Below are 18,239 nucleotides of genomic sequence, written 5' to 3'. Positions count from 1 at the left end.
GATAGTTTTGGCTTTTGCAAAATATTGAAGTGGATGCCATGTGTTGTGCATTAGAATGTTAACTTTTGCAGAAGTACCTGTAGTTGTGAAATGGACTTGGGCAGGAGGAGCCTTTACTCCAAGGTGCTTCCACCTTGGTTTTCCCCAAACCAGGATTTTTCATTCCCTGGGCGTGTCTGGATGGAGCAGGAGGAAAAGCCCCGGAGATGCTGCAGGAGGAGGAGCTGCAAACCCAGCCCAGGGAGCTGCGGGGAGGAAGGAGCCCCCCTGAGCCAGGAAGGTGGGCGGAGATCCAGCCAGAGCTCGGAGCTGGTGGAGAAGCCTCATGGCAGGGAGAAGCCCCACAAGTGCTTGGAATGTGGGAAGGGTTTCAGCTGCAATTCCACCCTGATGGAACACCAGAACATCCACACTGGGGAGAGGCCCTACGAGTGTGGGGAGTGTGGGAAGAGCTTCAGTGGGACCTCCGACCTCATCAAGCACCACAGGATTCACACTGGGGAACAGCCCTATGGGTGCTTGGAATGTGAGAAGAGTTTCAGGTGGAATTCAGAGATCGTCACTCACCAGCACTTCCACACCAGGTGTGGAACACCTGTGGGTGTCCCGAGTGCAGGAAGGGCTTGGTGCGCTGCTCCAGCTCCATCCCCCATGGAAGGATCCGGGCTGGATGATGCCCAGTGACCCCCGTTGGGCAGAGCCCTGGTGTCCCCGCTCTGGGTGATCCCCGTTGCGTGGGGGGAAGGTGTTGCAGGGATTTCTTTCCCCTCTCCGTGTCCTGGTGTGATTGGTTGGTAATAAATTCCCTCCCTGTGCCCGGGCTGGGTCTGTTGTCCCCGTGGTTTGGTTGGTAATAAATTCCCTCCCTGTGCCCGGGCCGGGTCTGTTGTGCCCGTGCCGGATTTGCTGCGGGATCTCTCCCGCTCCTTGTCCCCCCCAGGACCCCTCGGTTCCATTTCCGGCCCCGCGCGGCTGCTCCGGGCGCGGCGGAGCCTCGGCAGGCGGTGCCGCAGCGCCGGGAGCCGAGGAGAGCTCCGGGCCGGGGCTGCAGCGCAGCGCGGCCGCTCCGGGGCTGCCGCTCCCGGCCCGCGCTGCTCCGCGGAGCTCTCGGCTGAGCGGGGCCGGGAGGCGCTGGGACAGCGGCCACAAGGGGGAAAAGGGGGCGCTGGGAGCCCGAAATTGCAGCGGGAGGAGGAGGGGACCCCGAAAGGCAGAGCGGGAGGGGCTGAGGATCGGGGGCAGGTGAGGAAGGGGCGGGAGAGGGTGGGATAGTGGGGAAAAGGGAGGGTAGGACCCCAAAACTGAGCGGGAGGGGGTGCTGGGCTTTGGGAAATTGTGTTTAAAAGGTTGGGAAAGAGGAAAAGGAGTAAATGGGACCCCAGAACTCATCTGGGGAGAGGCTGGGGGTGGCAGGTGAGAGGGTGTGGAAGGGGAAATGGGGAAAGCGTGGCAAAGAGGAAGTGGTAGCGTGGGCAGGAGGGATCCATGGCGGCCCTGGGGCACAGTGGGGATCCGGGGTGGATCCCGGAGCTCGGGGGTGCTGGGGGAGCACCCCCGGACCTGTGTCCTGCACACACAGGGGTGTTCTAGTAAATGGGAAAGTCCGAATGTCACTTCGTGAACGGCACGGAGAAGGTGAGGTGCCTGGGGAGGTTCACCTACAATCGGGAGCAGTACGCGATGTTCGACAGCGACGTGGGGCACTTTTTAGGGTTCACCCCTTATGGTGAGACAGCAGCCAGGTACTGCAACAACGACCCACACGTTATGGAGCAGAGAAGGACTGCGGTGGACTGGTTCTGCCGGTACAACTACGAGTATCTCAGCCCGTTCCTCACGGAGCGCCGATGTGAGCGTGGGGCAGAGCGTGTCCCCTCGGGCCCTGCCCTGGCAATGGCCCTGGAGCTCCTTAAAACCTCCCTTGGAATCCCCCAGGAGCCCTCATCCCTCCTTGTGCCCATCCCCGAGACCTTCTGTCCCTGCCACTGACCCCCGTGGCTCTCCCAGTCCATCCCAGTCTCTCCCAGTGCCTCCCGGCTGTCCATCTCAGCCTGGCGTGGCGCTGCCGCCTGTCAGCCAATCAGAGCGCGAGTCTGTGATGACTCATCAGTTGCCAGGCAGATCCGCAGCGCCGCGCGCCCCGCACTGGACTCGGCCTCCCAGTGCCGCGCACTTCATTCCCAGTTCCTCCCGGTGCCGCGCACTTCATTCCCAGTTCCTCCCGGTGCCGCGCACTTCATTCCCAGTTCCTCCCGGTGCCGCGCACTTCATTCCCAGTTCCTCCCGGTGCCGCGCACTTCATTCCCAGTTCCTCCCAGTGCCGCCCCAGTCCCTCCCACTCCTTCCCAGCCCATTCCCAGTTCCCCTCCAGTGCCCCCCATCTGCCAGTGCCCCCCATCTCCTCCCATCTTTCTGAGTGTCATCCCAGTCCTTCCCAGTCCCTCCCAGTCCATTCCCAGTCTGCCCCAAGGCCAGACCACCCCTCCCCTCTCTCTCCCAGTTCCCCACAGCTGATCCCAGTGTGTCCCCGCTCTCTCCCAATGCCCCAAGCGTGTCCATCTCGCTGGTGCCCTCGAGCTCCCAGCCCGGCCCCGGCCGCCTGCTCTGCTCCTTGGTGGATTTCTACCCTGCCCACGCCCGGCTGAGGTGGTTCCAGGGCCAGCAGGAGCTCTCTGTGGCTGCCACCGATGTGGTCCCCAACGGGGACTGGACCCACCAGCTCCTGGTGCTGCTGGAAACCCCAACCCGGGGCGAGCTCACCTCCACCTGCCAGGTGGAGCACGTCAGCCTGGAGCACCCCCTGAGCCGGAACTGGGGTAGGGGGAAGGAATTCGGGGTACTGGGAGAGCCACTGGGAGGTGCTGGGACCAACTGGGAGGGAGTTGGAGAGAGCCTGGTTTCAACTGGGAGAGGAGGTTGGGGGTTTGGAAAGGCCAAGAAGGGGTTTGGAGGATACTGGGGAGGGTGGGATGGGGTTCTGGGGGTCCTGGTGGACACTGGGAAGGAGTTTGGGGGTGCTGGGTGTGACTGGGAGGGATGTGAGTGAGCCTGGGGGGCTGGAAGGAGATTGGGGATGGAAAAGCAGAGATTGGGATGAGGTTGATTGTGCTGGGAGGAGACTGGGAGGGGTCTGGGTGAATCCTGGTGGGGCTGGGAAGGGACTGGAAGAGGGTTTGGGGGTCCTGGGGCAGGAGGGGGCAACTGGAAGGGGGTTGTGGGATCCTGAGAGGGACAGGAGGGGCTTTGGTGGGTGCAGGGGAGGTGAGGAAGGGATAAAGAGGGAGGTTTCAGGGGATCCTGAGTGGACTGGGAGCCACCAGGAGGGTGCTTGGAGGGGCTTGGGTGCCTGTGGGAGCTTTTGGGGGGTCCTGACCCCTGCCAACCCCTCAGAGATGCTGCCTGCAGCAAGATGCTGTCAGGCACTGAGGGTTTCGTGTTGGGCCTCGTCTTCCTCGCTCTGGGGCTCGGCTTCTACCTGTGCAAGGTCAGGGGGTTCCCAGGGGTCGTGTCCCCTCTCCCCCAGAGTCTGTGTGCTCCCCCCGGGGCCCCCAGCCCGGTGTCACCCCTGTTTCTCTGCCCACAGAGCTCCTGAGCCACCGGCGGCCGCAGAGCTTCCCCGTGGCCTCGGGCCCAGCCGGGATCCCCCGCTCCATCCCCACGCTGATTTTGGGGGGTCCTGTGTACCCCCAGCCCTGCTGTCACTCTGCCCCTGCCCGCCTGCTCCCAGTGTTCCCAGTAACGCTTCCCAGTTAAACCCAGCCCAGTTTATGGGGGCACTGGGGAGGGACTTGGGGGGACCCCACGGCGGGGCCGGCACTGGGCAGGGAGGGCGGGGTCCGGGTGGGGAACACTGCCTGCTGCGGGTCTGCCCGGCAACTGCTGAGTCATCAGCGCCGCTCTCTCTGATTGGCTGACTCTTGTCCACCGCATTCTCTCATTGGCTGAGGAGAGGCCCGGGAGTGCAGAGAAGGAACGGGAGAGATCCCGCCCCGAGCAGCGGCACGGGGACAACAGACCCAGCCCGGGCACAGGGAGGGAATTTATTACCAACCAAACCACGGCAGCACGAGGAGAAGGGAAAGAAATCCCTCCAACACCTTCCCCCCACCCAACGGGGATCACCCACAACAGGGATATCCACCATGGAGAGACGGGGACATCCGAGATTAGACCAAAGCCAATTTTATTGTGTGTACCAGGTTTTTATACAGGGATTTACTTGTAGGGTGCTTATATATGGCTCTGTTTTTGGTACAATTTCCCATTAGTTACACATTCCTCATGACATGACATCACCTGGTAACATTATTTTATCACAAAGTCTCACACCATGTTGCTTGGTCACTCCTTGCCCAGGGAGACTTAAACTGTGTCTGTGTCTCCCACAGTTTCTGCTCAGTCAGGCCTCAGATATCGGGCCCCTTTATCAGCTCCATTGCTTTACTCTCTGTTTTATTCCCCATACGGGGGCACCAGGGCTCTGCCCAACGGGGGTCACTGGGGATCATCCAGCCCGGATCCTCCCATGGGGAATGGAGCTGGAGCAGCGCACCAAGCTCTTCCCTCACTCTCTTCCCTCACTCCAAGCTCTTCCCTCACTCTCTTCCCTCACTCCAAGCTCTTCCCTCACTCTCTTCCCTCACTCCAAGCTCTTCCCTCACTCGGGGCACTCACAGGGCTTCCCTTAGTGGTGCCTCCGCTGGTGCTGGGTCAAGTTTGAGCTCCTGGAGAAGCTCTTCCCACACTCCCCACACTCGTAGGGCCTCTCTCCGGTGTGGATACGCCGGTGCCTGGTGAGGCTGGAGTTGTGCTTGAAGCCCTTCCCGCAGTCGGGGCAGCGGAAGGGCCTCTCCTCTGTGTGAATCCGCTCATGTACGAGGAGATTGGAGCTGGTCTGAAACCTCTTCCCACACTGGGGACACTCGTAGGGCCTCTCCCCGGTGTGGATGCGCTGGTGTGTTCTCAGGGCTGAGCTCCACCCAAAGCTCTTCCCACATTCCAAACACTCATAGGGCCGTTCCCCGGTGTGGATCACCAGGTGCTGGATCAGGCCAGACATTTGTCTGAAGCTCTTCCCACACTTCCCACACTCGTAGGGCCTCTCCCCAGTGTGGATGCGCCGGTGCTCGGTGAGGTTGGAGTTGTGCTTGAAGCCCTCCCCGCAGTCGGGGCAGCGGAAGGGCCTCTCCTCTGTGTGACTCCGCTCATGTCTGAGGAGATTGGAGCTGGTCCGAAACCTCTTCCCACACTCCCCACACTCGTAGGGCCTCTCCCCAGTGTGGATCCTCTGGTGCTGGATCAGGCTGGATCTCCAGCTGAAACCCTGCCCACATTCCAAGCACTTGTGGGGCTTCTCCCTGCCATGAGGCTTCTCCACCAGCTCCGAGCTCCGGCTGGATCTCCGCCCGCCTTCCTGGCTCAGGGGGGCTCTTTCCTCACCGCAGCTCCCTGGGCTGGGTTTGCAGCTCCTCCTCCTGCAGCATCTCCGGGGCTTTTCCTCCTCCTCCATCCAGCCACGCCTAGGGAATGAAAAATCCTGGTTTGGGGGAAAAAACAAGAGGAGAGCACCTTGGACTGGAGGTTCCTCCTTGCTCCAGTTTATCTCAGGAAGTCATTGGGAATCTTGTGTCTGTAAGAACCTCCAAAACATCAAGATTTAGCCCAAAAATCACACAAACTTCAAGATACAGACCAAAAACTCCCCAAACATCACAAGTCAGCAAAAACCTCCTCCAAAACATAAAGATTCAGCTGCCACATAAAACCAAATCACCAACATTTAGCCCAAAAAAGCTCAGAAACACCAAGATTCACCCCGTGAAAATCATGGATCCCCCTCCACAGTCACCTGCTGCATGCGGGGGAAGCAATGCTCCTGGGGCTGGAGGGAGGCTGCAGACACAGGGAGGGATGGAACCTTCTGCTGCTTCCTCTTTCTGCTCCTCCTCCTCTTCCTGTGTCCCTGCTCTTCCTCACACTCCTCTTCCTCCTGCTATTCCTCCTTCTCCTGCACAATCCCACCTTCTCCTGCCACCTGCATCGTTTGACCATTCTGTTCCTCAAGCCTGCTTCTCCTTCCCTTCTCCTCCTGCCCCCAGGCCCAGCACCCACTGCCGGCTCCCTCTTCCCCCCAGACCCACAGCATCCCAGCCGAGGGGCAGGGATGGAGCTGGAGCAGGTCGGGCTGGGGCAGCGCTGGGCTCTCGGCCGCTCCCGCCCGCACTCGGTCCCCACTGCAGCCGCTCCCGCCAGGACAGCGCGGGGGGGCCCGGCCTTGGCGCTGCCCCACTCCCACCTCCCCAAATTCCCCTCGCGGGGGCGATGGGGCCGAGGGGGGGGCGCAGGTGGGGTCCAGGTGGGGAACGCGGGGAGCTGCGAGTCTGCCTGGCAACTGGTGAGTCATCAGCGCCGCGGGCTCTGATTGGCTGAGCTCTGCCTGAGGGCTGCGCCTGCAGCAAAGAGGGGACACCCTGCTCCAGGGGGGATGTCCCACAAACGGGGGACCCCCATGAAAGCAACAAGAGCAAAGTGTCTTTACAAACAGATGCTCTGAATCTGCTCGGAGATAGGGTCAAGCAACTTTCATGTAAGTAAGTGACAGGAAAAGCCTTGGTTTCAGAAAATGTTATTAATTGATGACACAGACTGCTGCTCAGCCAAGGCCCTGCTCAGTTCATGAACTTTCAGAAGAACAACAAAGACTTAACAGAGCCATGAATATTATTTGCTATATAAAAGCGGGGAGCATATTAAGGGAGTATGTAGTAGGTGGATTGGGAAGTCTGTAGCTCTCAAATACTTCAGCCAGTGGGGAAAGCAGAGGGAGATGTGGCCAGGAGAATTAGGATGAAATGGAGGCTGTGTCCTCCAACAATTGGAGAGATCCCATGGGGAATGTCCCATGGCCTCTCCCATTTTCAGGAATGAAATTAGTTTCACAGGACTCCTCTGTCTGCTTTGTGGACAGAATCCTCTGGTGATGTCAATTTTCCCGCACACCCTGGGGCAGGGAGTGCAGCTGAAGGTGCCTCACCCACTTTGGGTGATCGGCTCCCTTGGCTGGCGGCGGCACCGGGGATTGATTGGGGACCCGGGAGTGACCAGGAGACAGACGAGTGACACATCAGGGGGGTCTGTGAAGAGTCAGCAGGGAGAGAGCACTGAAAATCTCATCAGTGAGTGCCCTGGGATCTTCGGGGAGTGAACATGGCAGGGCACCCATGGAGGGGAGAAAAGGGAAAGCCAGGGAGGGGTCCTGGCCAAAGGGATGATGATCCCAAAATGTCTCTGAAGGGTCCCATGGGAGAATGCTGAGGTGGTTTGCACATTCCCCCAGAGGTAATTAAGGACATGGACACCCAGGGGGTGAATAAGGGAAGGGGAGAAGGGATTTGGACAACAGGGGATGGAGGGTGTTGGTGTGCTGGGAAGGGATCAGGTGAAGGGGAGTGTGCAGCAATATGGTTCAGGCAAGAAGCAGCAGGAGGAATGTGTGTGGTAAGAAAAAGGATGATGGCAAAGAGGAGGAACAGAAAAATACTCAGGATGGGGATGTTTTTCAGCAGGGTCTTATCCTGACAATTTGCCAGCTGATACTTTGAATTCCCAGTTTCCAGGAGAGGAAAAGCAGGAGGTCAGGATGTCAGGGGTTTCTCTGTGGTGGGCAGCGGCAGCAGCGGGCGCAGAGCTGCGGGACCGGGAGCAGGGCTGGGGGCCTGTGGGGAGCTGCGGGGCCGGGCCGGGGCTGTGGGGCAGCCGGGGCTCAGCGCCGGGCGCTGCCTGAGCCCACCAGCCCCGGGCAGGGCCGGCAGTGGCCCCCGGCCCCCAGGAGGCTGCGGGACGCCCCGGCCGCTGCCCGGCCCCGGGGAGCTGCCGGCCCTGCCCGCCGGGGGGGCCGCCTTTGGACACTGCGGCAGGACAGGCACCGGCTCTGCCACACGGGCTGGGCAGGGGACCCTGAGCACAAGGAGCAAAACAAAGCAACGCCTGGGAAATGCAGAGTGCACATGGAAAGTTCAGGATTTTCTGTGAATGATTTGGCTTGGGTCCCTGCAGAAAGGAAAGATTTTGCAGAAAGCTCAGCAGCTCTCAGAGGATGAGCACCCACAGGCAGTGACCGGGGCTGCAGGAGTGGCAGAAGAAGGCCCTGCAGCACTTGGGCACAAAGGCACAGCAGCTGAAGGCAAGAAGGGATGAGCAAAAGGCCAAGTTGAAGGCAAAGGCCCTGGCAGAGTTCCCACAGCCCCTGAGGGACCAACCCCAGGGCCCAAGGGGGCCCCAGCACCCAGGGGACGGGGTCGGCAAAAGCAATCCTGATTGCTCAGCAACCACTGAAAGGAGTAATCCATATAAAAGGGATTGTGGAAGCCATAGACTCAGACAGCAGAGCTCATTTTACAGGAAAGATCCTCCAGGGGGTTATGGCAGCTTTAGGAATACAATGGGACCTCCAGAACCCCTGGCACCCCCAGAGCTCAGGCTGGGTACAAAGAATGAAAGGAGATGGAAAGAAACACCTTTGGAAGCTGGGGATAGAAACCAAGATGCCATGGGTACGGCTTTTGCCATTGGCTTGGGCAAGGCCAGACCCAGGGCAGATATTCAATCATGTCTCCTTGCAATTGATTTCGGGAATTCCTTACCCTGGGAATTCTCCACCTAGTGCAGGGTGGAGATAAGGGATGCACATTTAAAGCAGTCTGTGGCCAGAATCCTGTCTCTGGTGCAATCTCTCCCACAGGAAGCTGGGCTGGCACAGAGCTGCCTTGGCACTTTGCTGTTGCCAACATCCCAGCAGGACATCGGCTCCTGCCTAAGGAGTGCAGAGCAGCACCACTGGTGGCCAAGTGGCGTGGCCCGTGCCAAGTGGCCCCGAGGCCAGAAACAGCCGCCAGCACAGCTGAGCACGGGGGGACCCCTCAGCCTCGGCTCCAGGTCTCTGCAGCCCCGGAGATTTGCACTTCCTGCCTGCAGCAGGAGGATGGGAGGCCCCCACTGAGCTGCACTGAAGGCAGCGCAGCAGCAGCCAGGGCTCCACAGCGGGGCAAGGCCCTGGGCCTGCCCACACATCCTCTGCTGAAATCCTCGGCCTGGCCACCCTCCTTTGGCAGCTCCAGCCACCGGGGACAGCCCTTGCTGCCACTGCTGCAGCTTCAGCGCTCTCTGGGCCTGCCCTGCCACAGCTGCTGGGCAAGAGCACGGGACAATTCCACTCTGGCTCTCACTTACACTCACACACTGCCCTGCCTGCCATGGCATTGATGGAAAATACACCAGCTCATAGACTTTAACATTGCTAACCTTTCATTTCTCTACTCAGGCTTGCTTTGCCTTGGCCCTGGGGAAAGAAATGTTAAAGGCTTTGTTAAGGGATGTCACACCACTCAATGGAGATGAGTTTAACATCTCAACACACTGGGAATGGCCCAAAAGATGCCCACAAAGATAATGCCCAGCAGCAAAAAATCAACCCCAGCAGCAAACAGCAACCAACACCTACCCCAGACACTGCCAGGGCTGCAGACACCTGGTCTGCAGAAGGCTGAGAAGGAAATCAGCACTTCCCACCTCATTAACAGCAGAAGCAAAGAAATCCGGGTCCAATAGGAAACCAAATACTAAAAACTGCACAACTTGAAACTTTGGAACATTAAACCAGTGAATTTAGACTGGTTCAGACTGTATCAAGTTTGGGAAAAATTTAGTAAAAGCCACGGAGCTTTTACTCCGATAGTATTTTATTTATTATATACTCTGATATATTTTACTGATACTTTACGTGTCATGGAACGATTTTCTCTGCACACCCGGGCTATGTGGGGATGGAATGATTTCTGTTGCACATCCTGGCCAGAATCAAGGAATGCCTTAACTCTAACAATAAACATATTGTTGGAGTTTTTCTTTTTCCTGCAGTTTCAGTGCTAAGTTTAGAGCATTAGAGTATTTTTAAATTACTCCTACTTCTATATTGCTGGTTAGGTTTGGATCAGGGATGAGAGAATAAGTTTTTACTTAGAGGAGAAGGAGAAAAAATTTAATTGACTTGGAAAATTTTTGTGTATGTTTGTGTGTGGCTCTTAGAGATAGAAAAATTTTGGTCTGGGTTTTTCGACGTTCACCTTAAGGCAACATTTTGTGAAACTAGAAGATATTTGAAGGTGACCCTTTAACTCATAAATAGAAGATTTGAAGGAAAAAAAATAAATAGAAGATTTGAAAGAAAAAAAAAAGAAAAAGCAGCAGGTTGGGGGGCAGGGAACATGTGAGGCTGCTGAAGCTGCTCTGGAAGAGAAGCTGCATTCCAGGCACCCAGGAGGAGCTTTAGAAATGCAAATTAACACTCCTGGGGCAGAGTGGGGACAATGTACCTGGCTCTTCTTGCCTGGGGCAGGAATTGGCTGATTCCCTCTGCCCCTCACCCCAAGCTCTGCCTGCTTGCACAGATGGAATCTGCACGGCTGAAGGCAGAGCCCATGGTGAGGATCTGACTCTGAAACAGAAATGGCTGAGGCTGCAAAGGGAAACAGCAAATGGAGAATGTTGTGAAAACTTCACTAAAATAAGGGGGGGAGTTAATCCCTCTGCCCACTCCAACATCTGCTGTCACTGTCTGTGCTGTACAGGGTGTATCAGAGCTCTGGGGCTTTTGCTAGAACAAGTCCAGGGAAATTAGTTGGAATTCAAGTATTTGATGATGTAATTAGAAAAATGCAGTCAATTGATGCAGCCCCGGCTGCAGGGAGCACCCAAAAATGAGGAAAATATGAAGGGCCACCAGAAAAAATTCTACAACACCATGGACCAGCCCCTGGGAACCCAAACCAATTCATATCAGGAGGCAGAGAACCCATTTATCATTTCAATGGCATCATTACATTACAAACTGTCCTCGGAATAAGAACCAACCAGACTGCTCCAGCTCCTGACCTTCCTGCCGACCAATCCACTGAAAGAGGAACACAACATTTCACCACGGGATGGGATCAGATTATCTGTGAGCAGAAAAAAAGGAAGTTTGTGGAAAACTAAATGGCTCAAACTGCTGTGGGCAAAGAGATGACAAGGGAAAAGTGCTGAAAAAGATAACAAAGGAAAAAGGAGAGCAGTTTATGTATTGGTCCAAACATGGAAAGGATGGGAATGGGACACGCTAATGTGGCTCCCCGGCAGAAGAGGGGTTAAACGAATGCTGCTTCTCCTCTTCTGTGCTGCAGCAACTCTCATCTTTTTACCATGCTCCACACCTTGGCAGTGCAGCTCATCCAGCAGCTGAGCCAGGGGATGCAGGTGGCAGCCAGGCCTCCTGATCCACAAAGGGCCACAAAAGGATAGGGAATGAGGGCACCGAGAATAATCCCAAAACCAAAGAGGACCCGGGAAGAACAAAACAGAGTCAAGGAGTGAATCTGCCTGGAGAGAGAGCCAGGCACTTGTAGATTAGGAAGCTACGGGAGAAACCCTCAGTTCCAATAAATGTCAAAAATTGACCCACACAGCTGCTAAAAGTCCCGCTACATTCTCAAACTTCGAGGAGAAGAACAAAGGCTTAACAGAGCCATGAGTATCGGCTGGTATACAAAAGGAGGGTGCATATTAACGAGGACAGGCAGCAGGCGCATCGGGAAGTCTGAACCTTCCAAGGACCTCAGCCCGTGGGCAAAGGCAGAGGGAGATGCGGCCGGGAAAATGAGGATAAAAAGGAGGCTGCGGACTACAACCATGGCAGAGAGCGCACGGCAAATGCCCCACGGCCTCTCCCCCTGCTCGGCAATAAAGTCACTTTTACAGGACTCCTCGCTCTGCTCCGGCCACAGAAACCTCCGGCGACGGGAATTTCCCCGCACGCTCCCGGCCGCGGGGCAGCCCCCTCGGTCCTACCCACAGCAGCCGGGCCGAGCCAGCGCTGCTCCGGCAGCGGCTCCTGCCCAGGCCCCGGCGGGAAGGAGACCGCGGGCAGCCGCTCCCGCCGCGCCCTCAGCCCGGGGCCGGCACGGGCCGGACACGGCACCACCGACCCGCCGCAGCCCCCTGCCGCCCCCTCCGCCCGCAGCCAGCCCCGAGCCCCCGCAGAACCCAGCGCGGCTCCCACCTGCGCCGGGGCCGCCTCCGAGCTCCGCCGACGCCGCCTCACCGCGCTCCGGCCGCTGCCGCCGCTCCCGGGCCCGCACAGACGCTCCCGGCGCCAATGGCGCCGCTGCCGCCCACGGCCGCCCTCAGCCCGCCGCCGGGGCCGTGCTGCGCCCCGCTCCCACCAATCAGCGCGCCGCAACCGCGACTGACGGCACCAGCGGCCAATGGCAGCGAGCTGGGGGCGGGCTCTGCGCACGGCCCCGACTCGCCCCGCGCTCTCAGGGCCCCCCGCGCTGCGTGAGGGCAAAGCCGGAGATGAGCAACAGCCCCGGGACGGGCCCGGGCCCGAGGCGGGATTGAGCTGCCCACACAAACAAACTTCTCCGCACCTCCCGCCACGGCTTTCCCGGCCCTGCGCCTTCCGTGCCTCCGGCTCTGCGGGAAGCCCGGGAGCCTCCCTTCTCCTGCCCCTCATTCGTGCATCGGTGCTTCGCTTTGATTTCCCCCAAAAAGGGAAACCTGCCCAAAGCCCTGTGGGTGAGCGGGGGAGGGGAGAGATTTCTGGCAGAAAACTCCAAAGACTCAGAGCAGGATAAGGAGAAGTCAGTTCAGAGCCTTAAATGCAGCTTTCCCCAGGCCTCCCTGCTCCCAGCTGCACCTCCTCCCCCGGCAGGGCAGGAGACAGGGAATGGGGCCGTGCTCAGCTCATCCCCCGCGGCTTCTCCCTCTGCTCAGGGACAGGAGTCGTTCCCTGCTGCACCCTGCGCTCTCTCCCAGCCCAGACTTCTCCAGGAACTTCTCCGAGCCGAGTCCATCCCCTGGGGCACAGCCCCCTCCAAGTGCTGCAGCGTGGGTCACTGTGCCACGGGCTCGGTCCTGCCAGGCCAGGCTGCTCCAGCGGGGCCCCTCTGCCCACGGGGTCACAGCCTCCTCTCAGGCATCCCCGAGCTCCAGCCTGGCTCCTCCAGGGGCTGCAGGGGCATCTCTGCATCCCCATGGACCCGCAGGGGGATCTCTGTATCCCCATGGAGCTGCAGGGGGATCTCTGCATCCCCATGGACCCGCAGGGGGATCTCTGCATCCCCATGGACCCGCAGGGGGATCTCTGCATCCCCATGGACCTGCAGGGGGATCTCTGCATCCCCATTGTAATATATGTTATGGAATAATTCGTGCTTATGTAAAATATACATCAAGTCAGTTGTGCTTGTACAAAAAGATTCTTAAAGTTTTAAAAGGTCAGAAGCAGCAGCCGGGGCTGCAGAAATCACAGATGACAGAGAAAGAAAGACCTAATTTACAAATGAAAAAACGTGGCTCCGTGCAGAGATGTGCTCTTTCCGGGGGCAATCCAGGAGGCACCCAATGTGAAAAACGCATAATATATGGCTCTTTGCGCAGAGTTACTGTATGTATTATATTAGTTTGATTCGTAGTGCTGTATTAACATTTTAATAGCATGGTAAATGTAGTTTTGAAGTTAAAATGAAGCTTTAGTAGTTAAAATAGAAACTCCTTATGTGTTTTGTTTTTTATTTTAAGCAATGAGAGACTCGCTTTGACGTAACCATCACAGAACGCCTAAATCTTCCAGAGAAGAGGAATTTATGGCTTTCTTGTCAGAAGAAGCTAATTTCTTCAGGCCTTGCCATGGGGATTAAAGGAAACAGTTGGCATATAACAGACAAGAGTTTCTTGTTTTAAATAGAATGTATGCATAACCATGAAGGATATATGAATATGCAATAGTGTAGTTTTAAGGGTGATTCCTTTGTTCACAAGGTATGCTTGTTGTGGCTTAAGTGCCCGAGAGCTCCGGGCTGGAGCGGAGGGGCTGCGGGAGGAGGAGGAGGGACAGGAGGAGCGGCGGGAGCAGGAGCGGGAGAATCCCGCCGCTCGCACCGCCCGCACGCCGGGGCTGCAGCACCCCCTGCCCCGCCAGCATCGCCCCAGCCCCGAGCCGCAGGGCAGGGGGAGGCCGAGCTCGCCCCGGCGCTATCGAGGGGTCTCCGGGAGGATTTTTCTGGAGAGCGCTCGGAGCCGGCAGATGCCGAGCCCCGGATCTCTCCGGGCTCCCCAAGAGGAGCTTTTTCGGGGGGAGAGGAGCTGTGATCGCCCCTCGGAGGGTCCCGGGGGACCACGCGGGGCTGGCCCGGTGCTGACAGGGCGGGACATTGGTTTTGGGGATCCCCGTGAGAGCCGGGGCTGCGGAACGTGGGACCCCCGGGGCGGCAGAGGGGAAGGGGCGGTACCGGAGCTGGGGGACCCCCGGCAGCCGGAGATGAGGCGGGGACGGGACCCCTGAGCCTGGCAGGGCCTGTCCTGGGGTGACCTCACGATGCTCGAACCCCTATTGGTCCCTTTGGCCCCGAAATGAGTTCTGCACCTTCAGGGCTGGTTCTGAGAGCGAAGAGGGGGAGGAAGAAGCGCGCAGTTTGTTTTCAGGAGCTGCACTCACCCCTCCACATTCCGGCTCCTGGGCTGCTGAGATGCCTTAAGGAGCTGGGGCAGAGGCCAGACGGAGCCAAGAGGAATAAAGAGGATATTTATTGAAGTGCCTTCAAAGGCCACACCCCGGCAGTACCGGAGCCAGGGTCGGGGCTCTGCCGGGATGGCTCTGAGATGGAAGCAAAAGAGGGCTTGGTCATGAGATCTCACATTTTTATAAGTGTTAGTTCATTCGCATACAGGATTTAACGGCCCAATTAATAGCTTCAAATTATGAACTTTCATCCTCCTTGCTTGCCTGCCCTATGCTTTTCCTGTTGTTTGTGCTTTGGCCCTGAAGTTTGAAGAGATTGTCCTTGACTCTCCAGCTAGAACAGGATTGTTTTGTCTTCACCACCCTGTGAAAAGATCCCGGGAACACTTAATCTAAAGCTAGAAGCTGCACACCAAAACAGAACAGAGAAACTTAAACCTGAGGTATCAGTTGTCTGCCAACAGACAGCGGGACAGAGCTCTCCTTTGCTTTTAGTTAGTTTTTAGCTCGCTGAGGCAGAGAAGTTCCCTGGACTGTGGTTTTTCTTTTTCTTTGGAGCTGTTTAAACCTGCTCTGGACTGAACACCAGAAGAGCACCGGCAGCTCACACCTGTGGCCCACCGGGCTGGGCCTGGGCCATGGAGGGACTGATCAGAGCCTGAGTGAGCCGAGCTGCAGCCCACGGAGGGACTTTCTGAGTTTGTTGTCTCTTTTGGAGCAACAACAGATTTTATTGTTTAATATTGTTCATGTTTTGTGCTGGTGAATGCTTTGCCTGTTGAATAAAGAGGTTTTTTCTATTTTTCTCCAAGGAAATCTTTTCCTGAACTGGTTGGGGGAGAGGCTGCTTGAATCTGCTTTCTAGAAAACCCTTTGGGTGTTTTCTCCCAAATTTGCCCTAAACCAGGACAGGGTGGTGGGGACAGGGGGGAGCCTCAAGTGCCTGTACCAGGGGGAGGCTGGAAAGGGGGACCCTTGTACTGCAAAACCCCCCGAGCATCCCTAAGCAGGACCCTGGAGAAGGGGGATCCCCAGGGCCCATGAGGATCCCCAGCAGCCCTGAGATGGGGGACACCAGAACCCCAGAGGGATGAGACTGGAAATGGGACACTCCTGGTGGCTTTTTTTTATTAACTCGTGATTTTTGGAGGTTTTTATGGACACCTGGAGACTTCTGGAGATGGATTTGGGCAGGAGGAATCCCCAGCCCAAGGTGTTCACACCTTGTTTTTCCCAAACCAGGATTTCCCACTCCCAAACTTTGGCTGGATGGAAGAGGAGGCTGCGAGGAAGATGGCCCAGGACATCGAGGCAGGTGAGGAGGAAGTCAGTGCCCCTTTCCCCCTCTCTCCTGCTCCATCTCCCAGCCCAGCACAGCCCCGGATACAGGACAGCCCCGCTGCCGGTGCCCTCCTGCCGGGGACGCACTGGGGGGATCTCCTTGCCCTTCCCTCTGGCACGGAGGCAAATCCCATCCTCTCCTTGTCCTTCCTCCCCCAGAGCAGGAGCTGAGGATGGAGAGCAGGGAGGACAATTCCCCCCAGCAGAACATCGTGGAAGAGGTCATTTTGAGCAGCTCCACCACACAGGAATCCAACAGGGAGGAAAAGCCCCGGAGATCCCACACAAGGAGGGGCTGCAAACCCAGCCCAGGGTGCTCTGAGGAGGAAAGGCCCACTCTGGGTCAGGAAGGTGGGCAGAGCTTCAGCCAGAGCTCAAAGCTGATGGTCCATGAGAAGCTTCACGATGGGGAGAAGCCCTACAAGTGCTTGGAGTGTGGGAAGAGCTTCAGGCACAGCAACACCCTGATCTGTCACCAGATGATCCACACCAGGGAATAGCCCTACAAGTGTGGGGAGTGTGGGAAGGGATTCAGCCAGAACCCCCACCTCATCATCCACCAATGCATCCACACTGGGGAGAGGCCCTACGAGTGTGGGGAATGTAGGAAGAGCTTCAGCACAAGCTCCCACTTCATCTGCCACCAGAGGATCCACACTGGGGAAAGGCCATACAAGTGTGAGGAGTGGGGGATGACCTTCAGCCAGTGGTCCCAGCTGATTATCCACCAAATGATCCACACAGGGGAGAGGCCCTACGAGTGTCCTGAGTGTGGGAAGAGGTTTCACACCAGCTCCCATCTCCTTGTACATCAGCGGATTCACAGACAGGAGAGGCCCTTCCGCTGCCCCGACTGCGGGATGGGCTTCAAGCACAACTCCACCCTCGTCACCCACCGGCGCATCCACACTGGGGAGAGGCCCTACGAGTGTCCCCGGTGTGGGAAGAGCTTCTCAGACCGCTCATTCTTTACCCGGCACCAGCGGAGGCACCGGTAAGGGAAGCCCTGTGAGAACCCCGCCTGCAGGAAGAGCTTCGTGCGCTGCTCCAGCTCCATCCCCATCAGAGGACCCACCCTGGTCAGAGCCCTGGTGACCCACATGCCCTGTGATACACAGAGGGAAGTGGCTGCTGTTATTTTATTTTGCCTCTTATTATCTTTTGTCTTCCTCCCTCCAAAACACAGAAAATTGGGGTTTAAATTAACAAATTCATCAAAAGCATCTAAAGCCTCACATTTTACTTGTGTTTTGAGGAATTTTGGGTTCCAGGAGATATCTGTGAGGGTATGGGGGAGTTTGGGGGCTATTTGGTTTAGTTGTCTTTATTTCTTGGCACTCCAAAAGATGAGAGGGACTGATCTTTCTGCTCAAATCCACTCAGTACCACTAAAAACTGCTGAATCGCACCCCAAAAATACTTGATTCCGCTGCCTCTGAGGGTGAAATTGGGTTGGAAGGGGATTGGGCAAAGTGGGATGCAAATCAGGAGGGTGAGATGAGCATTGGGTGGGGCGGGATGGGTGGGATGGGGACTGGGAGGTGTGAAATGGGGGAAGTACAGCTTGGGAAGGGATCTTGATGTCCAGGAGGGGTCACATGGGTAGAGGTTGGCATTTGGGAGGTGGGGTGGGGTCTGGAATGAGACAGCCAAAGTTTGGGGATGATTAAGATAGGGGGAGCCCATTACTGAGTGAGTGTTTGAATAGTCTACATTCATGAGGAGCTGCTGGGGTATCTCACATTCCTGAGGCAGTTTTGGGGCACTCCCCAGCTCTTGGGGAGCTTCCTGAGAGCAGCTCCATGGAGCCCCATGGCCAGGGGTGGTTGCCACGGGCCTGAACTCAGAGCTGTGCCAGAGTCCATTGCCTTGGTGCTGAAAGCAGAGAAATGATGAATGGCCCCAGACATCTCCAGTGTGTGTGTGTGGAGGCCTGTGAGCTTACTGGGGAGAGGGCAAAAGCGATCCCCTGGAGAAATGCACCGTAGGCTCTGGGCATTCCTCACAGCTCAGGGTGAGGACAGAAGCTTCCCCCATGGAGCTCTGCAGCACTGTGTTAATTTGTCCCAGTTCTGTCCCTATTGGCCCGTTGGCCTTTCCTACCCCTTTTACCCTGATATGTTCATGTTCTAGCAAGTTCTCCCTTCCCTATTTTCCCATTGGTTTATGTGCCCACCTATCCACCCTGCCATTCCCTATTAGTCCCTTCCCTGTGTACCACCCCTAAACCCTGAGATCCCTGACGCTCTCCTCCAGCCCCTCTTTTCCCGTATTTACACCCTAAACCCTCCTTTGTCTTTGTCTTTAACCCCCAGAGCCCTGGAGCGTCAGACCCTGATAAACC

The 18,239-nt window shown here is 57.2% G+C and overlaps 1 protein-coding gene and 1 pseudogene across 1 annotated transcript; both read left to right on the top strand.

Moving 5' to 3' along the window:
- Positions 1–390: 390 nt before the first annotated feature.
- The window catches only part of LOC121469067 (uncharacterized), a 40,944-nt pseudogene continuing 23,095 nt past the window's right edge, over positions 391–18,239 (top strand).
- Positions 1,594–4,225, top strand: LOC140681032 (class II histocompatibility antigen, B-L beta chain-like). The gene is made up of 4 exons (XM_072920187.1): positions 1,594–1,849; positions 2,319–2,328; positions 2,551–2,816; positions 4,200–4,225. The coding sequence occupies exons 1-4, from the start codon at positions 1,594–1,596 to the stop codon at positions 4,223–4,225; spliced, it is 558 nt and encodes a 185-aa protein (XP_072776288.1).

This window comes from Taeniopygia guttata, chromosome 31 (assembly GCF_048771995.1).
Source record: "Taeniopygia guttata chromosome 31, bTaeGut7.mat, whole genome shotgun sequence".
Classification (NCBI taxonomy): Eukaryota; Metazoa; Chordata; class Aves; order Passeriformes; family Estrildidae; genus Taeniopygia; species Taeniopygia guttata.
The sequence above is the reverse complement of the archived record's forward strand: the minus strand, read 5'-3'. Positions and strand labels throughout refer to the sequence as shown.

Bases quoted from the DNA above. Each gene is read 5' to 3' on its own strand.
- LOC140681032 (XM_072920187.1), top strand. From the start codon at position 1,594: ATGGGAAAGTCCGAATGTCACTTCGTGAACGGCACGGAGAAGGTGAGG. The intron at 2,817-4,199 runs GTAGGGGGAAGG...TGTGTGTACCAG, and splicing joins CCCCCTGAGCCGGAACTGGG to GTTTTTATACAGGGATTTAC.